Source organism: Schistocerca americana, chromosome 10 (genome assembly GCF_021461395.2).
Source record: "Schistocerca americana isolate TAMUIC-IGC-003095 chromosome 10, iqSchAmer2.1, whole genome shotgun sequence".
In the NCBI taxonomy this organism is placed as follows: domain Eukaryota; kingdom Metazoa; phylum Arthropoda; class Insecta; order Orthoptera; family Acrididae; genus Schistocerca; species Schistocerca americana.
Window position 1 is genome coordinate 144,331,717 of NC_060128.1, and position 20,793 is coordinate 144,352,509.

General features: G+C 40.1%; 1 protein-coding gene across 1 annotated transcript in view; it reads left to right on the forward strand.

Moving 5' to 3' along the window:
• LOC124552402 (5'-3' exoribonuclease 1) overlaps positions 1 to 20,793 on the forward strand; it is a 183,738-nt gene that overhangs the window by 61,562 nt on the left and 101,383 nt on the right. The window contains exons 14-15 of the mRNA XM_047126666.1: positions 7,091 to 7,269; positions 13,615 to 13,778. Coding sequence (XP_046982622.1) covers positions 7,091 to 7,269; positions 13,615 to 13,778 — 343 coding nt within the window. The remainder of the gene's footprint in view (positions 1 to 7,090; positions 7,270 to 13,614; positions 13,779 to 20,793) is intronic.

The window sequence follows — 20,793 nt, forward strand, 5'->3', positions numbered from 1 at the left end:
GATCCTATCCTAGAAGTCCACCACAACCTCCAGTCTCTACTTAAAGTTTTAGGCCCTTCCCAGAACCCCTCCCCGAATCCATTTCCCTACTTCCCCTCTGACACTCCACCTACCCACATTCTACATGCTTCCCAAAATCCACAAACCCAACAATCCTGGATGCCACATTGTGGCTGGTTATTGTACCACCACTGAAAGAATTTCAGCCCTCATTGACCAACACATCCAACCAATTGCCTATAATCTAGCTTCCCACGTCAAAGATACCAACCATTCCTTCACCGACTGCCCGTCATCCTCACCTCTTTACCTCCTGGATACCCATTCGTCACTGTTGATACCACTTCTGTACATACCAACATTCCTCATGCCTCTTGTCTTACTGCCATTGAACACTACCTTTCCCAAAGTTCTTCAAACGCCAAACCCACTACCTCATTCCTCATACACCTTATTAACTTCATCCTAACTCACAACTACGTATCCTTTGAAGGGAAGGTATACAAACAAATCCATGGCACAGCCATGCGCAACTGCATGGCGCCCTCCTATGCTAACCATTCTATGGGTCATCTAGATGAGACTTCCCTAGCCTCCCAAAACACCAAATCCCTAGTCTGGTTCAGGTTCATTGATGATATCTTCATTATCTGGACTCGGAATCCAGACACCCCATCTTCGTTTCTTCACAACCTCAACACCTTCTCTCCCATCCACTTCACGTGGTCTTCCTTAACCCAGCACGCCACCTTCCTAAATGACCTTCTCCTCTCTGATGACTCCATATACATCTCTGTCCACATTAAACCCACCAACCACCAACAATACCAGCATTTTCACAGCTGTCATTCCTTTCACACCAAAAAACCCCTCTTATACAGGCTGGCCACCCGGGGTCAGTGTATTCTCACCAAGGCCTCCACAGACAAACACTGTCCCTTAGACAAAGGCCACAAACAGATCTCCTGTGCGATTTCCCCCTCATATCCCCAATCCTCCCATCTTCCTCAAGAACTGGCCGCTCCGTATGCCACTTCCAATCTCAACCCCTTGTCACAGGGAGATCCAGGTGAAAGACCTACCTAGTCCACCCACCTAGCATTTCCTACTACATAGGCTTATCTTACCACATCAAAGGCAGGACCACCTGTGAAAGCAGCCATGTAATTTACCAGCTTTGCTGCAATCATTGCACAGCTTTTTATGATGATACGACTATCAGCTAGTTGTCCAGCAGGTTGAATGGTCACCACCAAACTGTGACCAACAGCAAAGTAGACTACCCTGTGACACAATGTGTAGCTGAACATAGCATGCTTGTTTTCAATGGCTGCTTCACTACCTTATCCCAGTAGATCTTCCCCTCTTATCACCAGCTTTTCTGAATTGCCTCATCCTACGGTAACATACTGTTCCCACATCCTCCACCTAACAGTTTCTTCTTCTTCTGTCCTATCATCTCCTCCCCATTCTCGTCTGCCATCCTCTTTGTTTGTCACCCCTCTGCCAACGAATCGACCCATCTTTTCCAACTCCTTTCCTTTTTTGCTCGTTTTTCCTCCATGTCCCTCCCCGCAGTCTCATGACACTGCACCTGTTGGTACCCTAGTCCCTACACACTCTGCCAGACATCATTCCTCTCTCCCCTTGCCCATACACTGCTATTCCTTGTCTTTCCCCACAGCATGATAGTTACATTCTGGCCCGAGCTGCCAGAATTGGCAGTCATGTGTGTGTGAGGTGTGCTTGCTTGTGTGTATGAATATTGTGTGCCTCTCTTTCGTTGAGGAAGGCTTTGGCTGAAAGCTTCGTGTAGATGTCTTTTAATTATGCCTGTCTGCAACTTAACATGTCTTCGTTACGGTAAGTAGCAACCTGTCTTTTCTGACATTGTTGATACTCATAGCTACCCCTATTTTTCATTGTAAACTTTTCAAATTTTGTGCAGTGTCTTCCTTAAATGTGAATATCACAATAAGTAAGACCATTCGGGATATAATGGACACTTCACCATGAAGCTGACACATAAAGTTGTAAGTACTGTAAAAAATAAAAAATTTTACTGAATAGTTTCTGTAAAATTGTTTGAGGAAAAATGATAGGACGTACACCTTGATTTTGTCAGTGCAGTGCATTGCTAACCAACGCAATGAATGTGGACAAAGAATGTTTCTTTCATTCCATCTAGCCAGAGGCAGCAAGAACGCGCCAGTTGGTGTTGCCACCCAGATGCCACTGTGTGGTGCCTCATTGGATAATGAAGCGATGTTTTCCACACTGGGTCAATTCACACTATTACTGTGAAAACATTTGTTCACAGTGTAATGTGTGCGAATACACATTTCATCTGAATAAACCACTGGTCATTTTAAACCTGATCCTTCATTAATTTGTAGTAGTTTAATGTAGTCTGCTTTTCCTGAGACTGTAATATCATTTGCACATGACGACTCATTTATTGCAGAATCTTTGACCAGGTGAGAATTATGCTGCAGTAGTTTGAGGAGCATGACAGTGATATTGCATTGATGTCATGGCTACCAAATTCAACTGGTATAAATCTGTGACATTGTCAGGTGTCAGCTCCACGGCCAGAAATCACCAGCCTGTAATTTACAGGAATTGCATGACTTGTGTCTAGACATTTGATGCCACATACCTCCTGAATCCTATCGAGGACTCGCCAAATCTGTATTATGTATAATCACTGCTGTACAGTGTTCCAGAGGTGGACACGCTGTTAACATGTTCTGGTCATTGCATGTAGAAATTACAGGCTCATTTTGATTTCGCTAACAGTCTGTATTTAAAAATGCATGACGTCACCCACATGGGTACCAAAAGAAATCTGCTAAGTTTCAGTTACAGGACACAATACACAAATCTAAAGGCTGTAAACTCAACTAAATACTTAGAGATTACAATTACAAATATCTTAAATTGGAACAATCATACAGACAATGTTATGAGGAAAGCAAACCAAAGAATGCAGTTTATTGGCAGAACTCTTACAAAACACAACAGTTCTACTAAAGAAATTGCTTACACTGCACTTGTCTGCCCTCTTCTGGGTTATCTCTGTGTGGTGTGTGATCTGCATCATTTAAAGTTGATGGAGAATGTTGAAAAAGTTTGAAGAAGAGCAGTTTGTTTTGTGTTATTGCAAAATAAGGGAGAGGGCGCCACAGATGTGATAAGGGAATTGGGTTAGCAATGCGAATTGGGGTAGCAGTCATTAAAACAAAGGCATTTTTCATTGTGACATGATCTTCTCATGAAATTTCAGTCACCATCTTTCTCTTCAGAGTGTGAAAATATTTTGTTGGCACCTGTCTACATAGGGAGGAATAGTCATCAATAAAATAAGAGAAATCAGAGCTTGCACAGAAAGATTTAAGTGTTTGTTTTTCCCATGTGCTGTTTGAGAGTGGAATGGTAGAAAAATAGCTTGAAGGTAAACCCTCTGTCAGTCATTTATTTTGTGAACTGCAGAATAATCATGTATATGCAGGTGATGTAAATATTCACTCTTTTGGTGCTTCAGAGTGCCACTAGGTGGATGTTCCTGTTTCTGCGAAGTGCTGTGTGACTTGAAAAACATGTTACAGGCACATTTGTTTTTGTCTTGTCTGTTGTAAAATGAGGCTACAGTTTGGCTGATGAAGAAAATCTAGGTCTGCTTAAAGAATCTGGTTCCAAAATTGACAGTGACGGTTTTGAAATCAGTGACAGTATTTCTGAAACAGATGGTAATCTGCTTTTCTCCTCCATCTCGTAAGCATTATTCACACCAATAAGTGAAAAAAAGTTTGATTTCTGGGGAGACTGCAGCAGTCACTGTGGCTTGACTGGAATGTGTTAAGCAGACAGTAATCATTTCTTAACTCATCATTGTATGCTATATATAGCATAATAATTGTCTTACATGGAGAGGTTTGACATAGGGGTTACTGATTTAGATCAAGTTTTGCAAAGATGTTCTATATTGAAAGTAAAGAGGCATATGTTTGAGCTGTTTGTTAGGCACTGCCTAGTTTTTGGAAGAATCAAGGTCAAAGTTAATGACAGAAAATAATTTTTTCAATGCTATACATTGAAAGACCATCTAAAAACAAACATTTTTTATTAATGTAATATGTCATCTAATGTTAATGTTAAGAGTTATTAATGTTTTTGTGTTTTTATGCTGTTGGTGAGAATGCGTCATTCCTTGTGTCAAGCAGGGTGAGGTTGACTGTCGAACTGTCAAGGCCTTAGACTACCAAACAGCTGCTTTGTGTTTGGTTATTGGCCATGCCTTTGTTTTTGTTTTTTTTTTCCTTTTTTTCGTTTGATATTTTTTTAGCATATCTTGATCATATTGTGATTATCAGAATACCTTTCTTTCCTCTTTTTTAAATAAAATATAGGAAGGTATGATTAATAATCATCTAAGTATATATAATGTATTGACAGTTATTTTCATCGTGATACATAGTACAAAAATATACCTAAAGTTTATTAATGGATAATCCTAACCTATTTTCTGTTTGTGAACGTTCTCGCCATCAGTGGTGTGAAACTGGTTATAGAAACAGGCAAATCATAAATATTTCTCGCATCATGGGCAACACGCTAATGAAATATTACCATATTTAGATGTTTTCTGGCACATTAGCCATGGAAAACAATTCTATTCTTATTGCTAAAAACAGATCCGTCAGATATTAATTTGGGTTTGTTCCAACCGTATAAAAGCATATCTTGAAAAACAGGCATGGACAACTGGTCATGGACCAACGCATGAGTTTTGATAGCACCCACCCTATCTTAAAGTTATCTGCTGTGCTGTGGTGGCTCATGATGTTGACATCATGTGATGTAATTCTTTACTTATATTAAGAAATAAATGTCACACGATCGACAAAGACAGGTTCATTTCAATTCTTCACTTTCAAAGTGCAGCTCAGTTGAACATCATCATCTGCGAAAGTCATGTCATAGTGCATCATGTGTTATGAGGAAAATAACTGTCAGTACATTGTGAGACCTTAACTTTTCCTGGCAAATTGAATGTTCAAATAACTTATGGGTTTGCTGCTGGGTGACGTCGTCGGACACCGCCAATATTTCGACAGGAGCACACCCTGCCATTCTCAAGGCACAAATGCAAGGAGGAAGAAATGTGCTAGGAAATTTAATACCTCGGTTCACAGAGGAGAAACAAGGAAGATACCACACACAGAACAAGTGTCAACACAAACAAAGATAACCAACATCAGAAATATCGATAGTTACTGTTAATCAACAGGTGTGGTAGCACTAATTCTGTCCCTCTGTTTTTTGATGAGAGACAGAGCTGGATTCCAACCAGCATTTAAACAAAATCCACCATCTCTGTTAATAAGGTTGCTTGATAGTTTGATTTCAACAGCTTCCTTAATAACACTAACCCAATAGCTGGACGTGCAAGCCAGATTCTCCGGGTTGTTGTATTTCATAGGATGACCGGTGTCAAGGCAATGTTCTGCAATAGCGGATTTGCTCGGCTGTTGTAAGCGTGTGTGACGCTTATGTTCAATACACCAGTCTTCCGCAGTCCTGATTGTCTGACCAATATATGGCATGCCACAACTGCAAGAAATACGATAGACCCCAGCCTTACGCAAACCAAGATCATCTTTTACGGACGCCAACAGGGCCTTAATCTTAGAAGGTGGTCGAAAAACACATTTCGCATCATATTTCCGCAAAATACGGCCAATCCTGTTGGAAATGCTTCCTGCGTAAGGCAAAAAGGTCGTAGACTTAGGTGCCACTTTGTTGCTATCGTCACTCACCTGTTGCACAGAAGGCTGATAGTGCAACGCAAGTTTGATCTGCCTCTCACTGTAACCATTCTGACGGAAGGTGATTTTGAGATGTGATAGCTCAGCTGCCAAACTTTCAGGGTCTGAGATAACGTGGGCCCTGTGAACCAAGGTACGAAGTACTCCTTCACGCTGAGCTGGATGGTGACAACTATCAGCTCGCAGATACAAGTCAGTGTGAGTAGGCTTCCTATGAACAGAATGTCCCAACGTACCATCAGTCTTCCTTTTGACCAACACATCAAGGAAGGGAAGGCATCAGTTCTTTTCCACCTCCATAGTGAACTGAATATTCGGGTGGATTGAATTCAGGTGTTCCAAAAACCGGTTTAAATTCCCACTACCATGAGGCCAAACAACAGAAGTATCGAAACTTCCTGGCAGATTAAAACTGTGTGCCGGACCGAGACTCGAACTTGGGACCTTTGCCTTTTGCGGGCAAGTGCTCTACCAGAGAGAGAGGTTTCTCTTTTCACCTGCTTTCCTGCTCTGTGAACTGAGGTATCAAATTTCCTTGCACATTTCTTCCTCCTTGCATTTGTGCCTTGAGAATGGCAGGGTGTGCTCCTGTCAAAATATCGGCGGTGTTCGACGACGTCACCTGGCAGCAAACCCGTAAGTTATTTGAACACTGTCAGTACATCATATATACATGTTTGATCAGTAATCACAGCTCCCAATTATTTACCCCCAAAAAAGGAAAGAAATCTATTTCCATTAACAGAATATTATTAAATACAATGAAAACAATATCAGATCGAAAAAAACGGCATGACAAGAATCAAACGCAAACCACCAGTTCAGTATTCTAATGCCTTGTTTGCTTGACTGCCAACCTTGGACTGCTTACCACCCCAAAAGATGAGTACCCAAGCCAAATAATAAAAACACAAAAATGTTAATAACTCAAACACTATTAACTTTGGACCCTGTAATATATTAACAAAAAAATTTTGACTTTGACTTTGACAATTTTTCAATTTACAGCAGTGAAAATATTGTTTTCCATCATCAACTTTGATCTAATTTTTTTTCAAAATCTAGGGAGTTTCTAGCAAAAACCTGAAACATTTGTCTCTTTATTTTCTATGTAGAACATCCTTGCAAAATTTGATCAAAGTTGGTGATCCACATGTCGGATCCTCTCCTTGTTAGTCACACTTCAGTTGTTTGCAGAATATTGGTGTGGATGTAGCAGACCAGCATATGCTCAGTGTAATGTAACAGAATTTTGCTTGCAGGTGTGTACGAAGCACCAGAATATTTCCCAACACTGGAGACGAACCACGCAAAAGTTATCGAAGTTTGGCGAGATGAGCTTAATGTGGAGAAGAAAGATCTCATCAAGGGACTCTGGCCTGGTGTTAAGCTGGATGTTTACTATCCTGGCTTTCCTACCATGAAACACATCCCACACAAGGTGAGTATTGGCTTTCCTATGATGAAACACATCCCACACCAGATTAGTATGTATGTATATTTGGTAGTTACAGCATTTTCCAGTTCCAGCCTCCTGCATGAAACATAATGTTAATTAAAAGTGTGAAATTGCTAGAGTGACTGAAATATTGCTCTAAACTGTGAATCTAGAAAGACATAATGTGCAGGAAAAGTATTTGACTCAGTACTGCGCCAGCATCTATTAAAGAAAGTTCAGTCTTTTGGGGTATCAAACAAAAACTGTGAATGGATTGAGGCCTTGTTGGCAGGTAGATGCAGGGTATTATATGGGATAGAAAGTCATTGGCAAATATAGAAGTAACTTAAGATGTGGTGCAGGGAGCTTCGCTGTTTGGCTGATGTGATCAGTTGTAACCTCAGACTTTTTTCATATTATGAAGTAATGTAAAATTAAGTAGTCTCTGAAAAAAGCTGCACAAATATCCAGTTACAATTTTAGAAAATTTCAGAGTGATTGCTTTAAATGTTCAGAAATGTTGTTCTTAACAAAATGCAAAATTGTAGTATCCTATAACTACAGTTGGAATCAGTCAGGTCATAAAAATACGCGAGTCTAACAAATTGTGGGAGTACGAAATGGAATGATGACATGTGGCACAGGTCGCAGACTTCAGGCCATTGGCAGCATACTGGGAAAGTGAAGTCAGTTTACAAAGGAAATTGGTTGCAAAACACATGTAAGACCCATCCTATAATAGTGTACAGGACAGGATTAACAGGGAATATTGTGTGTACACGAAGAAGTGCAGCACAAATAGTCAGGTGTTTGTTTTATCTGTGGGAGAGGGTCACGAAGATCCTAGAAAACCTGTATTGACAAGTGCTTGGAGATAGATGCCACTTATCCAGTGAAGACCTACTTACAACGTTTCAAGAGCAAGCTTTAAAAGATTAACCTCGGAATAAATTACATCTTGTTATGTATCATGTCCAGATGAGATTATATTAATTATGGCACACACACACTGGCACTTGGGCAGTTATTCTTAAAGTGGTCTGTACGTGACTGGAACAGAAAGGACCCCTATGTGTGGTATGATATGCAGTACCCTCTGCTATTCAGTTAATAGATGGAGGTGTTTTTCATTCTTATATTTGTTAACATGATTTTACTAGGCATCTTTCTTGTCTGTCTGTATGTTCAGTATAAATTTTGCAATTGATTGTAAAATAACTTGCCAATGAGCTACTTGAAACTGTCAATATGACCCAGAACTGGTGACCCGAAAATATTAACTCAGTCTGGTGTGTAGTGAATTGTACTTTTGTTTTCTGTTTGTCTTTCTGTCTGGTACAAATTTTGCAATTGGTTCGAAAGTAACCTTCTGATGAGCTAGAGACTTAAAACTTTCAGCATATTTCAGAACTTGATTACAGTGCAATATTAACTTGCTTTCTTGTCTGGTGTGTGGTGGAGGGTACTTTATATACCACTGCTGGAATGTTATGAATGTTTCACAGTAAGAATGAATACTGGTAAGCCTGTGTATGAGCTCAAATTTTCCTAAATTTTACCTTCTCAGTCTTTTTCGTAAGGTACATACAGGAGGAAGTGTGGTATATTGGCTGCCTCAGGTGAAAACAAAGTTAAATAATACTGAAATTTACCAAATGTCTGTTGTCATTTCATCAGAATATTTGAAAGAGGTTTAATAATTTAAATAAAAAAGCTTTTTACTATAACAGGTTTTCAGAATTGGTTAAAAAGAATAAAATGATTATCTCCGAGCTCCATACAGATTTCTGACCCCATACAGACATCCTGAAAAATTTGTCTTTGTGAATTTTTAATATTTATGACAGTACTTTTGAAGTTAAAAATAGCAAATGTGTGATGCATGCAGTAGGTAGTAGTAAGGCATTTAGAGAGTAGATGTGTTGGGGGGGGGGGGGGGGAGGGGGGGAGGAGGACAGCAGTTCATACTGATCAGTTCATATCATTGGCAGCAGAAAAAAATTGCTAGCGAGTTAGGTTAACTGTTCATCTGTCAGTTATGTATCGCATGTGCCCTACATTTTTCATTTTAGATTTCACAAATATTGTCATAGTTATTAAAAATTCACAAGCAAAACTTTTGTGGGGCTATTTGCATTGGCTTAGGAATCTGAGTGTGGTTAGGAGAAATTATCTTATACTTTCTAGTCAGATTTAAAAAGTCTTACATTAGAAAGTTTTTTGTGAATAATTATTAGGCACTTTCATCATAATTGAGTGTTCTATCCCTCTTTGTTTGAATAATGAAGAAAATCCTCATTGTATTTCTTCTGTTCTGTCATGTAGTTATTAACAAGGTGATAAATCTTCTTTTGAGATATAATCTGGGTCCTTCTTTTGAGATATAATCTGGGTGCAGTGTTCAGACATATTCCAAAGACTCCGGAGGACGAATCAGGAGATATTTGTATTCTCTGTGGACATGGCAGTGTATCATTCTGTTGTTGAGTACTCTATTGAACCCATGTGGCATAAAAAGTGAAGGGAGAGAGGTATGTAAGCTTGTGGTGGACTATCGCCTGATGCATGGCTACAAAATAATATTGAAAATGCCAAGGATTTTATTTGATTGCACCATTGTAAAAGACCCCTAGCCTCGAAAATAGTTACAGTGAACTTAATTGTGCACTGAGCAAGTTTCTAGTCACAGTAGAAACAGATGCACTGACTCTTGTGCCAACTAACCAAAATCCATAAAACCAAAAAAGTCAGTTGTGTAGTATTGTTTCAACGTTGTTGGTACATTGTTAGTGATAACTGAAAAATGTATAGTAATGTGGAGCAAGCAATGCACCTCACCTATGAGAAAATAAGAACATGAAGAGTGCACAAAAATTGTTTTACGTGAGGCTAGAAAAACGTACACCATTCTCTGGGTTGACTTTGTTACCATTTTCTGGTCTGCAAATCTATCAAATGTGTTATAAGCAAATGCAAGCTTCACAGATAAATTTTGATGAAGAAGTCTTCTCGGGATATCATCAGAGTCAATGTGTACTTGTCATCTTCGGGTGAAGTGTCTGGTTCATGTCTAGATCGTATCTTTACAGACACTGGACTGGAGGCTCCTCTGTCTAATCTGCAATGGCTGGGTTAATTGGGTGTGTGTGGAAGAGATGTTGCAGACAGTGTTGGGGAGCTCTTGGCATGTTGGAGAGTTCTGGTGCTGTGTGTCTATTCCATCTCTCGCATTTGCCACTTTCACATTGAAGCGCTGTTGACAGATTCTTGCTAGTATTACATCCCATGTGGAGCTCAGTTGGAAACCACTATCCCAGTTGATAAAATCATCATGGACCCATATCTCCACTCCCTCTTTGATGATTGAGTCCCAGAACCCGTTCGTCTGCATGACACCTCTGTCTATTCAAAATCAAACATATGACCTTTGTTGAGGCTGCCCTCTGTCACTACAGATTAGTCTGTTTGGCCAAGGCAAATGCTTCTCACATGTTCTGAGCAATGCTGTGAAATACACCTTTGCATCTGTCCGATATGTTGCATGCCACACTCACAACTGGTGCTGTAGACTCCATCTATTCGTAGTCCTAGTTTGTATTTCATTGAGCCAAACATATTTTTGGTTTTAGCCAATGAGTGGAAAATGGTTTTAATGTTGTTGTGCTGTAATGCCCTAGCAATTTTGGCTTCAGAAGGAAGGAGCACCAAATGCTTTATATCTTCTTCCAAATTGTCTTATTTCTTCTTCTTGCTCAGCTGCTGAGCGCGTCTTACCTGTGTTCTTGCAAAAGTTTCCCTCAGATGCTGCAGCTCATTGAGTAGAACTTCCTTGTCACGTATGTCTTGTGCAACAGATTTGTGTTGTGCTGGACGGTGCAGCTATTGGTGTTTAGGTACTGGTCTGCTTGTGTATTTTTTTTCTACAGTCAGAATGCTCCAGCATGCCACCAGTTTTCCTCCTTATCAGGATGTCAAAGAAAGGAAGGCATCCATTTTCTTCTACCTCCATGGTGAACTTTATATTGTGTATGCTGTTAAGGTGGTAAAGAAATTCCTGCAGTTTTTTTTTTTTTCCTCCCTGTGGCCACACTTCAGATGTGTCATCCACATACCAGTAGAACCACACATCTGAAACCAGAGGCGTTTTACTGTTATGTGGATGGACACATGGAGTCTACAGCATACATTGTGAACGTGGCAATGAGTGTATCGGCCAGGCACATTGGTGTATTTTCCTGTGCTGCTTGGAACATGAGACAAGCATTTGCCTCGGACAAACAGATAAATCTGTAGTGGCAGAGCACAGCTTTAACCAAGGTCAAATAGGATACAGGACAGAGAACACAACACAGAAAAAGATCAGAACACAAGAAACACCCATAGATAAATTTAACAGGTCAAGAATATATGAACTCACATGCAACACTTGCCAGTCAGTATACATAGGACAAACATGCAGAAACTTCAAAACAAGATATTCAGAACATCTCAGAGCTTTAAAAAACAACAGCTCCCATAGCACATTTGCTGACCACCTTATAGCCAACAACCACCAGCCAACCACAATAGAAACAGACTTCAGAATACTAAAACCCACCCACAGCCTATACAGCAAACTGACCATTGAGGAAAACTTCCATATACAGAAGGCAATAGCGCAAGGAAAACTAGTCTTAAACAAATACACTACACTCTGCAAGGGTACACTATTTAATACATTAAAGGAACTTTACAAATAAAAACAGCACAAACCAATAAAGTCTACACACACACACACACACACACACACACACACACACACACACACATACTCACACAAAATAAATACACTAAAATCTGCAAAGGCGCACCATTTACACACAAATAGGAATACCATTGTAAAAGACGGCACACACAGCTAAGAAGGACACAGAACACACACACACACACACACACACACACACACACACACACACACACACACACACAGAGATAAAATGCAAATAAAATTTCAAATTTGGCGCCGAACTCTCTGGTGAACAAATGAACACTGACTGGGCTGGGACACATAACAAAGCACAATCACACTGTGTTCTGGTGTAGTGAAAAGCATTTTACTATGTTATTTGTGGAAAATACTTGTTATAGTTACGTATGCATCACAACATCTCAGCACGATGCAGATAATGGAAGTGCTTGCCACACGTAAACGTAAGTAAATACGAAAATAGGCGCGAAAGCATCGCGAAAAACTAAATTACACTCTAGAAGACAGGTTAACTCTCAGAAAAAAAAGAAAAAATCTTTCTCATCAACATCGTTTGGTTGTAGATGACAAGCTACCTCTAATAATCAACACAAAAGTGGTCCAGAAAATTCATGCTCACCAAATGTAAAGGTATTTACAAAAGAAACGATCTGTTGTTTGAATTAAAAATATGCATAATTTTATAATCATGTAACAAAAATGTTCACATTGCAGAAAAATAAAAATGAAAACCCACTGATGATGACACGGTGGTGCCGAAACATGTTTGGGTACTGAGAAAAACGGTGTTTTGCATAACTGGCAGACCTCAAATCCAAAAAAAAAATTTTTATTGCAAACATGCCCAATACAAGGAGCTGCAAATCAAAAAGATGGATACAAGGTCATATGTTTGATCTTTGAACAGACAGAGGTGTTGTGCTGGATGAAGAGATTCTGAGACTCGATCATCAAAGAGGCAGTGGAGGTACAGGTCCCTGATGATCTCATCTAGTGGGATTGTGTAATTCCCAATTGTGTAATTTCCAACTGAGCTTCACATGAGATTTAATACCAGCAATAGTATGTCAAGAGTGCCCTGATGTGAAAGAGGTGTAGGCAGCAGATGGACTAAACAAGTAGTGCGAGGACGCAACACCAGGACCCTCCAGTGTGCCGGGAGTCACCCTCACCACCATCTGAACACTCCTTCCGGATGTGCTATAGGCTCAGCTGTTACAGACAAGGCAGGGGAGGCAGTGATCCAGATTCTGTAGAGATAAAAACTGGACATGAACCTGACGCTTCACCTGAATGTGATGAGTAGGAAATTTATCGAAACGTTGTCACAGAATGACACCTCAACTTGACTGATAACCCAAGAAATCTTCATCATCTAATTAATGTGTGACAATTTGTCTTCATACAGTCATCAGTGTCTCTTAAATATAGACTTACATTTTCAATGTTGTTGTTGTTGTTATTATTATTATTATTATTATTATTATTACTACTACTACTATCAACATCATCATCATCATCATCACTGTACAGTTCCAATTTTCTTTATACTATTAGCGACCCCCTCCACTTCCTTTTGAATAAAGTTATGTTTATTACAGGCAAAATTGGAGAAGCGTGAGGTCCACGTATTTGACCAGCCCTCTAGAGGTGAAAATATGATTCTATCTATCGAGAACCAAGGCAAACCAGATCCCGAGGAAGTTGCGACGCACCTCCTCGGCAAGAACATCTTTGTGGCGTGGCCTCATTTGGTGGAAGCCAGGTAACACAGGGAAATGATGTGCAGCATTGCATATAGTTGTAAATTAATACTCTTGATCTGCTTCTACACTTCTAACCTTGAAGTGAATAAAATGAATGGATCGATGGGGATGAAACTGATGAAGATGCAGTGACATGAAGTGATACCAGTGCTACCCATTTGGATATGCTGAACACGCAGTGTAATAAGTATGTAGTGAGAATTGAAGATTGTGTTAGACTGGGACTCGAACCTGGGTTTCCTGTTTACTGCCAGCATTTGCCTTAACACTTATTGCCAGTTTATTGGCTCCTTTTAGTGCACAACAAGAGTCCGTAGAGTTGCATAAGCTACCAAAATTTTCTGACTTCACCCTGCTGCTGCATGTTGCACAAAACCAAAGGCAAGTCTATATCCACACATAAATGCACATATTACATTATATAAATGCTACCTATGGAAGCCGAAGCATTCTCTAACCTGTGTGCCTTCAAGTGGTGAAGATATCAGCAGCTGTGCACTTCAGAGCTCTCGCAGTGTGCTGACAAAGTGATTTTGAGAAGAAAGAAAGCACAATCTGGCATGATGGTACAAAGAACATGCGAGTGTTTAACCCATTAATGCTTCACGTTGCCATATTACAGTGGTACACACGACTCTGTTAAATATTTTCCTATGTATACAAATTTCAAGCTAGAATGAAAATGGCGGGGAGCATTTCCTCAAATGTAGCATGCTATTATCAAAGTAATAAGACCGTTGACAGGTGCTGCAAGAAACATGAGTGACGCTTTGGGTGAGTTTATTATTGAGCATATAAATTATTTTATTTATTTTTTAATTTTATTTTTAGAAACATGTTTTGTAGTGGTATTATAGATATACTACTGAATACAGTAGTATGGTATTAAAAATTTTGCTGTGTTTCATCCCGTGTGTGTGTGTGTGTGGGTGGGTGGGGGGGGGGGGGGGGTGACTTGGGTGTAACACCGTGAATAGGGACCACTGCATGGCAGATCTTTCAGTGTGATGTGGTCTAAGTTACCTTTGACTGTTCTTCGTCCAGTGCAGCTGTCTTTTAGTTTTGTTCTTGTGGTCCAGCTACTCCGTACCACAACTGTGCGTGAACTTGTTCTCTTGACTTCATATCCAGGCGGGGTGATGCTGTAAGAGTGAGTCTCCTTCTTCTTCTTCTTTTTGTTAGACGTCAGACTTCTGACTGGTTGGGTGTGGTCTGCCATTGAATTCCTCTTCTGTGCCAACCTTTTCATCTCAGAGAAGCAATTAAACCTATGTCCTCAATTATTTGCTGGATGTATTCCAATCTTTGTCTTCCTCTACAGTTCTTACCCCCTACAGCTCCCTCTAATACCATGGAAGTTATTCTGTGATGTCTTTACAGATGGCCTATCATTCTGTCCCATCTTTCTGTCAGTGTTTACCATATATTCCTTTCCTCATTGATTCAGCAGAGAATATTCTCATGCTGTACTTTATCATTCCACCTAATTTTCAACATTCTTCTGTAGCATCACATCTCAGGTGCTTTGAATCTCTTCTGTTCTGCTTTTCCCACAATCCATGTCTCACTACCACACAATACTGTGCCCTAAACATACATTCTCAGAAATTTGTTCCTCAGATTAAGACCTCCGTTTGATACTACTAGATTTCTCATGTCCAGGAATGCCTTTTTTGCCAATGCTAGTGTGCTTTTTATGTCCTCCTTACTCCTTCCCTCATGGGTTATTTTGCTGCCTACATAGCATTGTGATCCCCAATTCTGATTCTTGCTGTTCTCATTTCTGCTACTTCTCATTACTTTCGTCTTTCTTTGGTTTACTCTCAGTTCAGGTACCGAATGACACACATCTTCAATAATAATCTGCTGTATTGTTCAAACTATTTTCATCAATTACGGAGATAGATCCAAATATCTATTAAGTCATAAACTCGAATACATTGATCAGTACATCTGACCACATCGAACTCGACTTAAAGACATAAGATTTACAGTCTTCATTTGTCTTGAGTGTTTACATTGTAGTATGCCTGTTTTCTCTGAGGTGTTCATGACACCTTCAAGGGGGCATCACCAAGGCCAAAACACACACGTCCACCAAGTGCTACTGTGCTCACCACGTTGCACCTTGCCCATGCTATGTTACCTCACTATGTATGTACCGTCTGCACAGACCACAGATAGGGGCGCACACAATGGATTGTTCCCACAACATAAAATTTTTATAAGAAACAGTGTGAGAATCCTCAGTGAAACAGGTCATTCTCACAAATAACCCATGTTACAATACAATCAAACAATGGAAAGTCCAGGATGGAATGTAACAGTGTTATGAAAAGAAAAGTTGCTACTCACCAGCATAGCAGATATGTTGAATTGCAGATAGGCACAACAAAAAGACTGTCACAAATAAAGCTTTCGGCCAGTAAGGCCTTCATTAAAAATACACACACACACACACACACACACACACACACACACACAAACCACACTGCGAGCAGCAGCACCAGTGCATCTGCATTGTGCCTATCTGCAACTCAGCATCTCCGTTGTATGGTGAGTAGCAACTTTCCTTTTCATAATATTGCTACATTCCATGTTATAATACAACTTGAAATAATGATCAGCATATCTTAGTTTGAACATTGGTGTTGCCCTTTGGCAACAGTAGGTGTTTGCACTGCTACATTATTTTTCATGTATCATATTTTAGGCCAGGTTTTTTCACTTCCTGAAGTTGTAGACATATTACTAAATGATGATATTACATGAGGGATTTTTGTGGAGCCTTCAGATGTCAGTGTAGAAATCAGATGAAGCTTCAGGAGACAAGAATGAGGGCAAGTGAATGTGTTATTTCCTATATAATTAACAATTTTGTGATTACCATTTTACACATCACTTACCAGTGTTGAGTATACCATTATAGGCTTGTTGATAATGTATCTTCTTGGCAGTTGAGTGCTAATAAAAGGATTTACTGGGATAGTAATGATGACATGAAGATCTGAGCTCTATGTAACTTCTTGAGGCATGATAGACTTGTACAAATCTGTCGATTTCTGCACTATGGTGGTAACACCAAAATTGACCTTAACGTAAGGCTTGGAAAATCTATCTGGTTATGGAAATGCTAAAGAAGCAGTTTATAGATAATTTTGAACTTGAGGAGAACCAGGCATATGGCAAAAGCATTGTTAAATATTTTGGCCACCATGGTTGTAAGGAATTTATTGGGGGTTAACTAATAAGATTTTGGTACAAAATACAGATTATTAACACTAATAATGGCTATTTAGTCAATTTTGAGCACCACCACAGTAAAGGTCCTAAAGAGTAGAGGAAAGTACAATGATGAGGAAAAAAAATCTCAGCACCAAAACAATAATTACTGTAGAGAAATGAAATTTTGGGAATACATTTGTGTAAGTAACATATTTAAGTGATTAACATTGCAAGATCACAGGTTAATGTAAGCGAAAAAAGCTATTGCAAAGGTGAAATGCTGGAACATTAATAACCAGTGTAAATGCCAGAATGTTGAATGTAAGCAACATAAGTGCATGCATTGTGTTGTACAGGTGCCGGACGTCAGTTTGTAGGATGGAGTTCCATGCCTGTAACACTTGGTTGGTCAGTGCAGGGATTGTTAATGCTGTTTGGGGATGATGTTGGAGTTGCCATCTGATGATGTCCCATATGTGCTCAATTGGAGATTGATCTGGTGACTGAGGAGGCCAAGGTAACATATTGACATTCTGTAGAGCATGTTGGGTTACAAAAGCAGTATGTGCGTGAGCGTTATCCTGTTGGAAAACATCTGGAAAGCTGTTCATGACTGGCAGCACAACAGGTCGAATCACCAGATTGATGTACAAATTTGCAGTCAGGGTGTGTGGGATCTGCTGTCATATGAAATTGCACCCCAGACCGTAACTTGAGGTGTAGGTCCAATGTGTATAACACGCAGACTAATCTCCTCCTAACCAACGCATGGCCATCACTGGCACCAAGGCAAAGCCAGCTTTCATCAGAAAACACAACTGACCTCCACCCTGCCCTTTCACAGGGTTCTTGCTTGACACCACTGAAGTCGCAAATGGTGCAGTGGTTTCGGGTCAGCAGAATGCATGCTGCAGGGTGTCTGGCTCGGGATGGTCCTTGAAGTAACCGATTTGTTGTGTCACTGTGGTGCCAACTGCTGCTCAAATTGATGCTGTGATGTGCCAGAGCCATATGCTGAACATGATGGTCTTCCTTCTCGGCAGAGCCACGTGGCCATCTGGAGCCTGCTCTTGCGATCGTACATTCTTGTGACCACCACCGCCAGCAGTCGTGTACAATGTCTACATTTCTGCCAAGTCTTTGTTCACTATTGCACAGGGAGCATCCAGCTTCTTGTAGTCCTGTCACATGACTCTGTTACAAACAGAGTGAGATGTTGATAATGGTGTGTTTGTTGCCTTAAAGTCAGTCATGACTAACATCAACTCACTGCATCCAATCTCAAAAGTAACTAACACTCATGACCATTACAATGTTTGTTTAAAGCAATCCTAATTTGCATCCATATAGTGGCATTACGAACACCACCCTTATGCACCTGGTGCAAAAGTTAGACACCATCTTTTAGATGTAGGAGGACACCTACCAACTTCCATTTATGTCACACAATTCCCAATTCCTCTTTAGTGCTGGATCAACCCCCCCCCCTCCCCCTTTCCCCAGTTGGTGTATTTAGCAAGGCAGCGAGCCATTTACTGATATAACTTGATGAAATTCCAGTAGAGAAGAGGGATGTGCAAATTTCATGGATAATCTTTTTTCTGGTTCTGTCCTTTTGTTGTTTTTAAAATTCTCCAGATATTCAGCCATTGGAACTATAAGTGAAAATAAGGAAAAAAGCTCACTTAAAAGTATAGGCTATTTCTCCATGAGGAAGATCTTCGGTGCTGTGACATTGCAATTGAGAGAAATAATGGACTGCTGGATGGAAATGCCATAATCACAGTCATCTCCTCTTCATGTGAAAATCTTGAGGCCTCAATTAATTGCAGACTATATCATGTACATGAGAGGAACAGACCAAATGGATCAAAATCTGGGATGCTACCAAACTGCAATTCATAGCAAGAATTGGTATTGGCTGCTGTTGACGTGGATGCTTGATGTAGCTATGCAAAAGAGTTTGATTCTGTACAATAAATCAGGCGAACCAAAAATTTCTCAATTAAAATTCAGGAGGGAAATAGCAAATGTGCTGTTATGAAAATCACATTGTATTCAATATACAGAAGAGAAGAAAAAGAAAAGTGTGCTGGAAGTAACTATGAGTCAGTTGTAAGAACAGTTTGTTCTAAATACAAAGTAGGATTATACATTGATTGATTCATCCTGTTACATCCCCACTATATGTATGGCACTATGGTCGTCTAATAATTCAGTCACTGTTTATATATGTGGTTACTTTTGTCATATCAACATTTTGTGAATGTTGCACTCTAAAGGATTAATTATTATATCTATATATGACCATGCCATACCTACATTGAGTGCTTATGTAAACACGAAATATTAGCTCATGTAAGCAACTAGCAATGCCATATGGCAGTGGCATTTATTTCGAAAATTAAAAATTTGATAATTGTTTTTACACTGCACTTCATGTATTTAATTAGCCTCTAACTGGAGCAACTGAATTACATTTCCGCCAGGGTTTCGATTACCTCTTGCCGTGCCCTGAAATGAGAAATGTCCTACCCACTATCCTTCCCACCCCTCCCACAGTGGTATTCTGCCGTCCACCAAACCTACACAATATACTCGTCCGTCCTTACCCAACCCCTGCTCCCCATTCCTTACCTCATGGCTCATACCCCTGTGATGGACCTAGATGCGAGACCTGTCCCATACATCCTCCCACCATGTACTCCAGTCCAGTCACTAACATCACCTATCCTATCAAAGGCAGGGCTACCCGTGAAACTAGTCATGTGCCCTCAGCACTCGCTGTCCAACACTCCCACCATACTATCCCTCCCCCTCCCTGCTCCATCCTCCCCTTATGCCCACCCTGTCGCCACTCCCATCATGCACTGGTGCTGCTGCTCACAGTGCGATTTTAGTTGCCTGAGACTGCAGTCGTGCGTGTGAGTTTTGTTGATGTTCATCATATATTCTCCTTTCAAGATACTGTTCATTCTGTTCGACTGTTCTTCCAAGCCTTTTGCTGTCTGTGACAGAATTACGATGTCATTAACAAACCTCAAGGTTTTTATTTCTTCTCCCTGAATTTTAATTCCTACTCCAAATTTTTCTTTGGTTTCTGTACTGCTTGCTGAGTGCAAAGATTCAATAACATCGCGGATAGTTTACAACCCAGTCTCAGTCCCTTCTCAACCAGAGCTGCCCTTTCATGCCCCTCAACTCTTATAATAGCCATTTGGTTTCTGTTCAAGTTTTGCTCCCTGTATTTTACCCCTATACCTTTAGAGTTTCACAGAGAGCATTGCAGTCAACATTGTCTAAAGCTTTCTCTAAGTCTACAAGTGCTATAAACATTGGTTTGCCTTTCCTTAACCTATCTTCAAAGATAAGTTATAAGGTCAGTATTGCCTTACATATTCCTACACGTCTCTAGAGTCCAAGCTCATCTTTCCTGAGGTCAGTTTCTTCCAGTTTTTCCATTCTTCTGTAAATAACTTGTGTTAGTATTTTGCAACAGTGACATATTAAACTGATAATTCGATAATTTTTGAACATGTCAGCAACTGCTCTCTTTGGTATTGAAATTATTACATTCTTCTTGAAGTCTGAGGGTATTTTGCCTGTCTCAAACATCTATCACACCAGATGAAAGAGTTTTGTCCTGGCAGGCTCTTCTGGAATGTCATCTACTCCCAGGATCTTATTTCGACGTAGGTCTTTCACTGCCCTTTGAGATTCTTCTAGCAGTATGACATATCCCACCACCACTTCATCATCATCATCATCTATGTCCTCTTCCATTTCTAT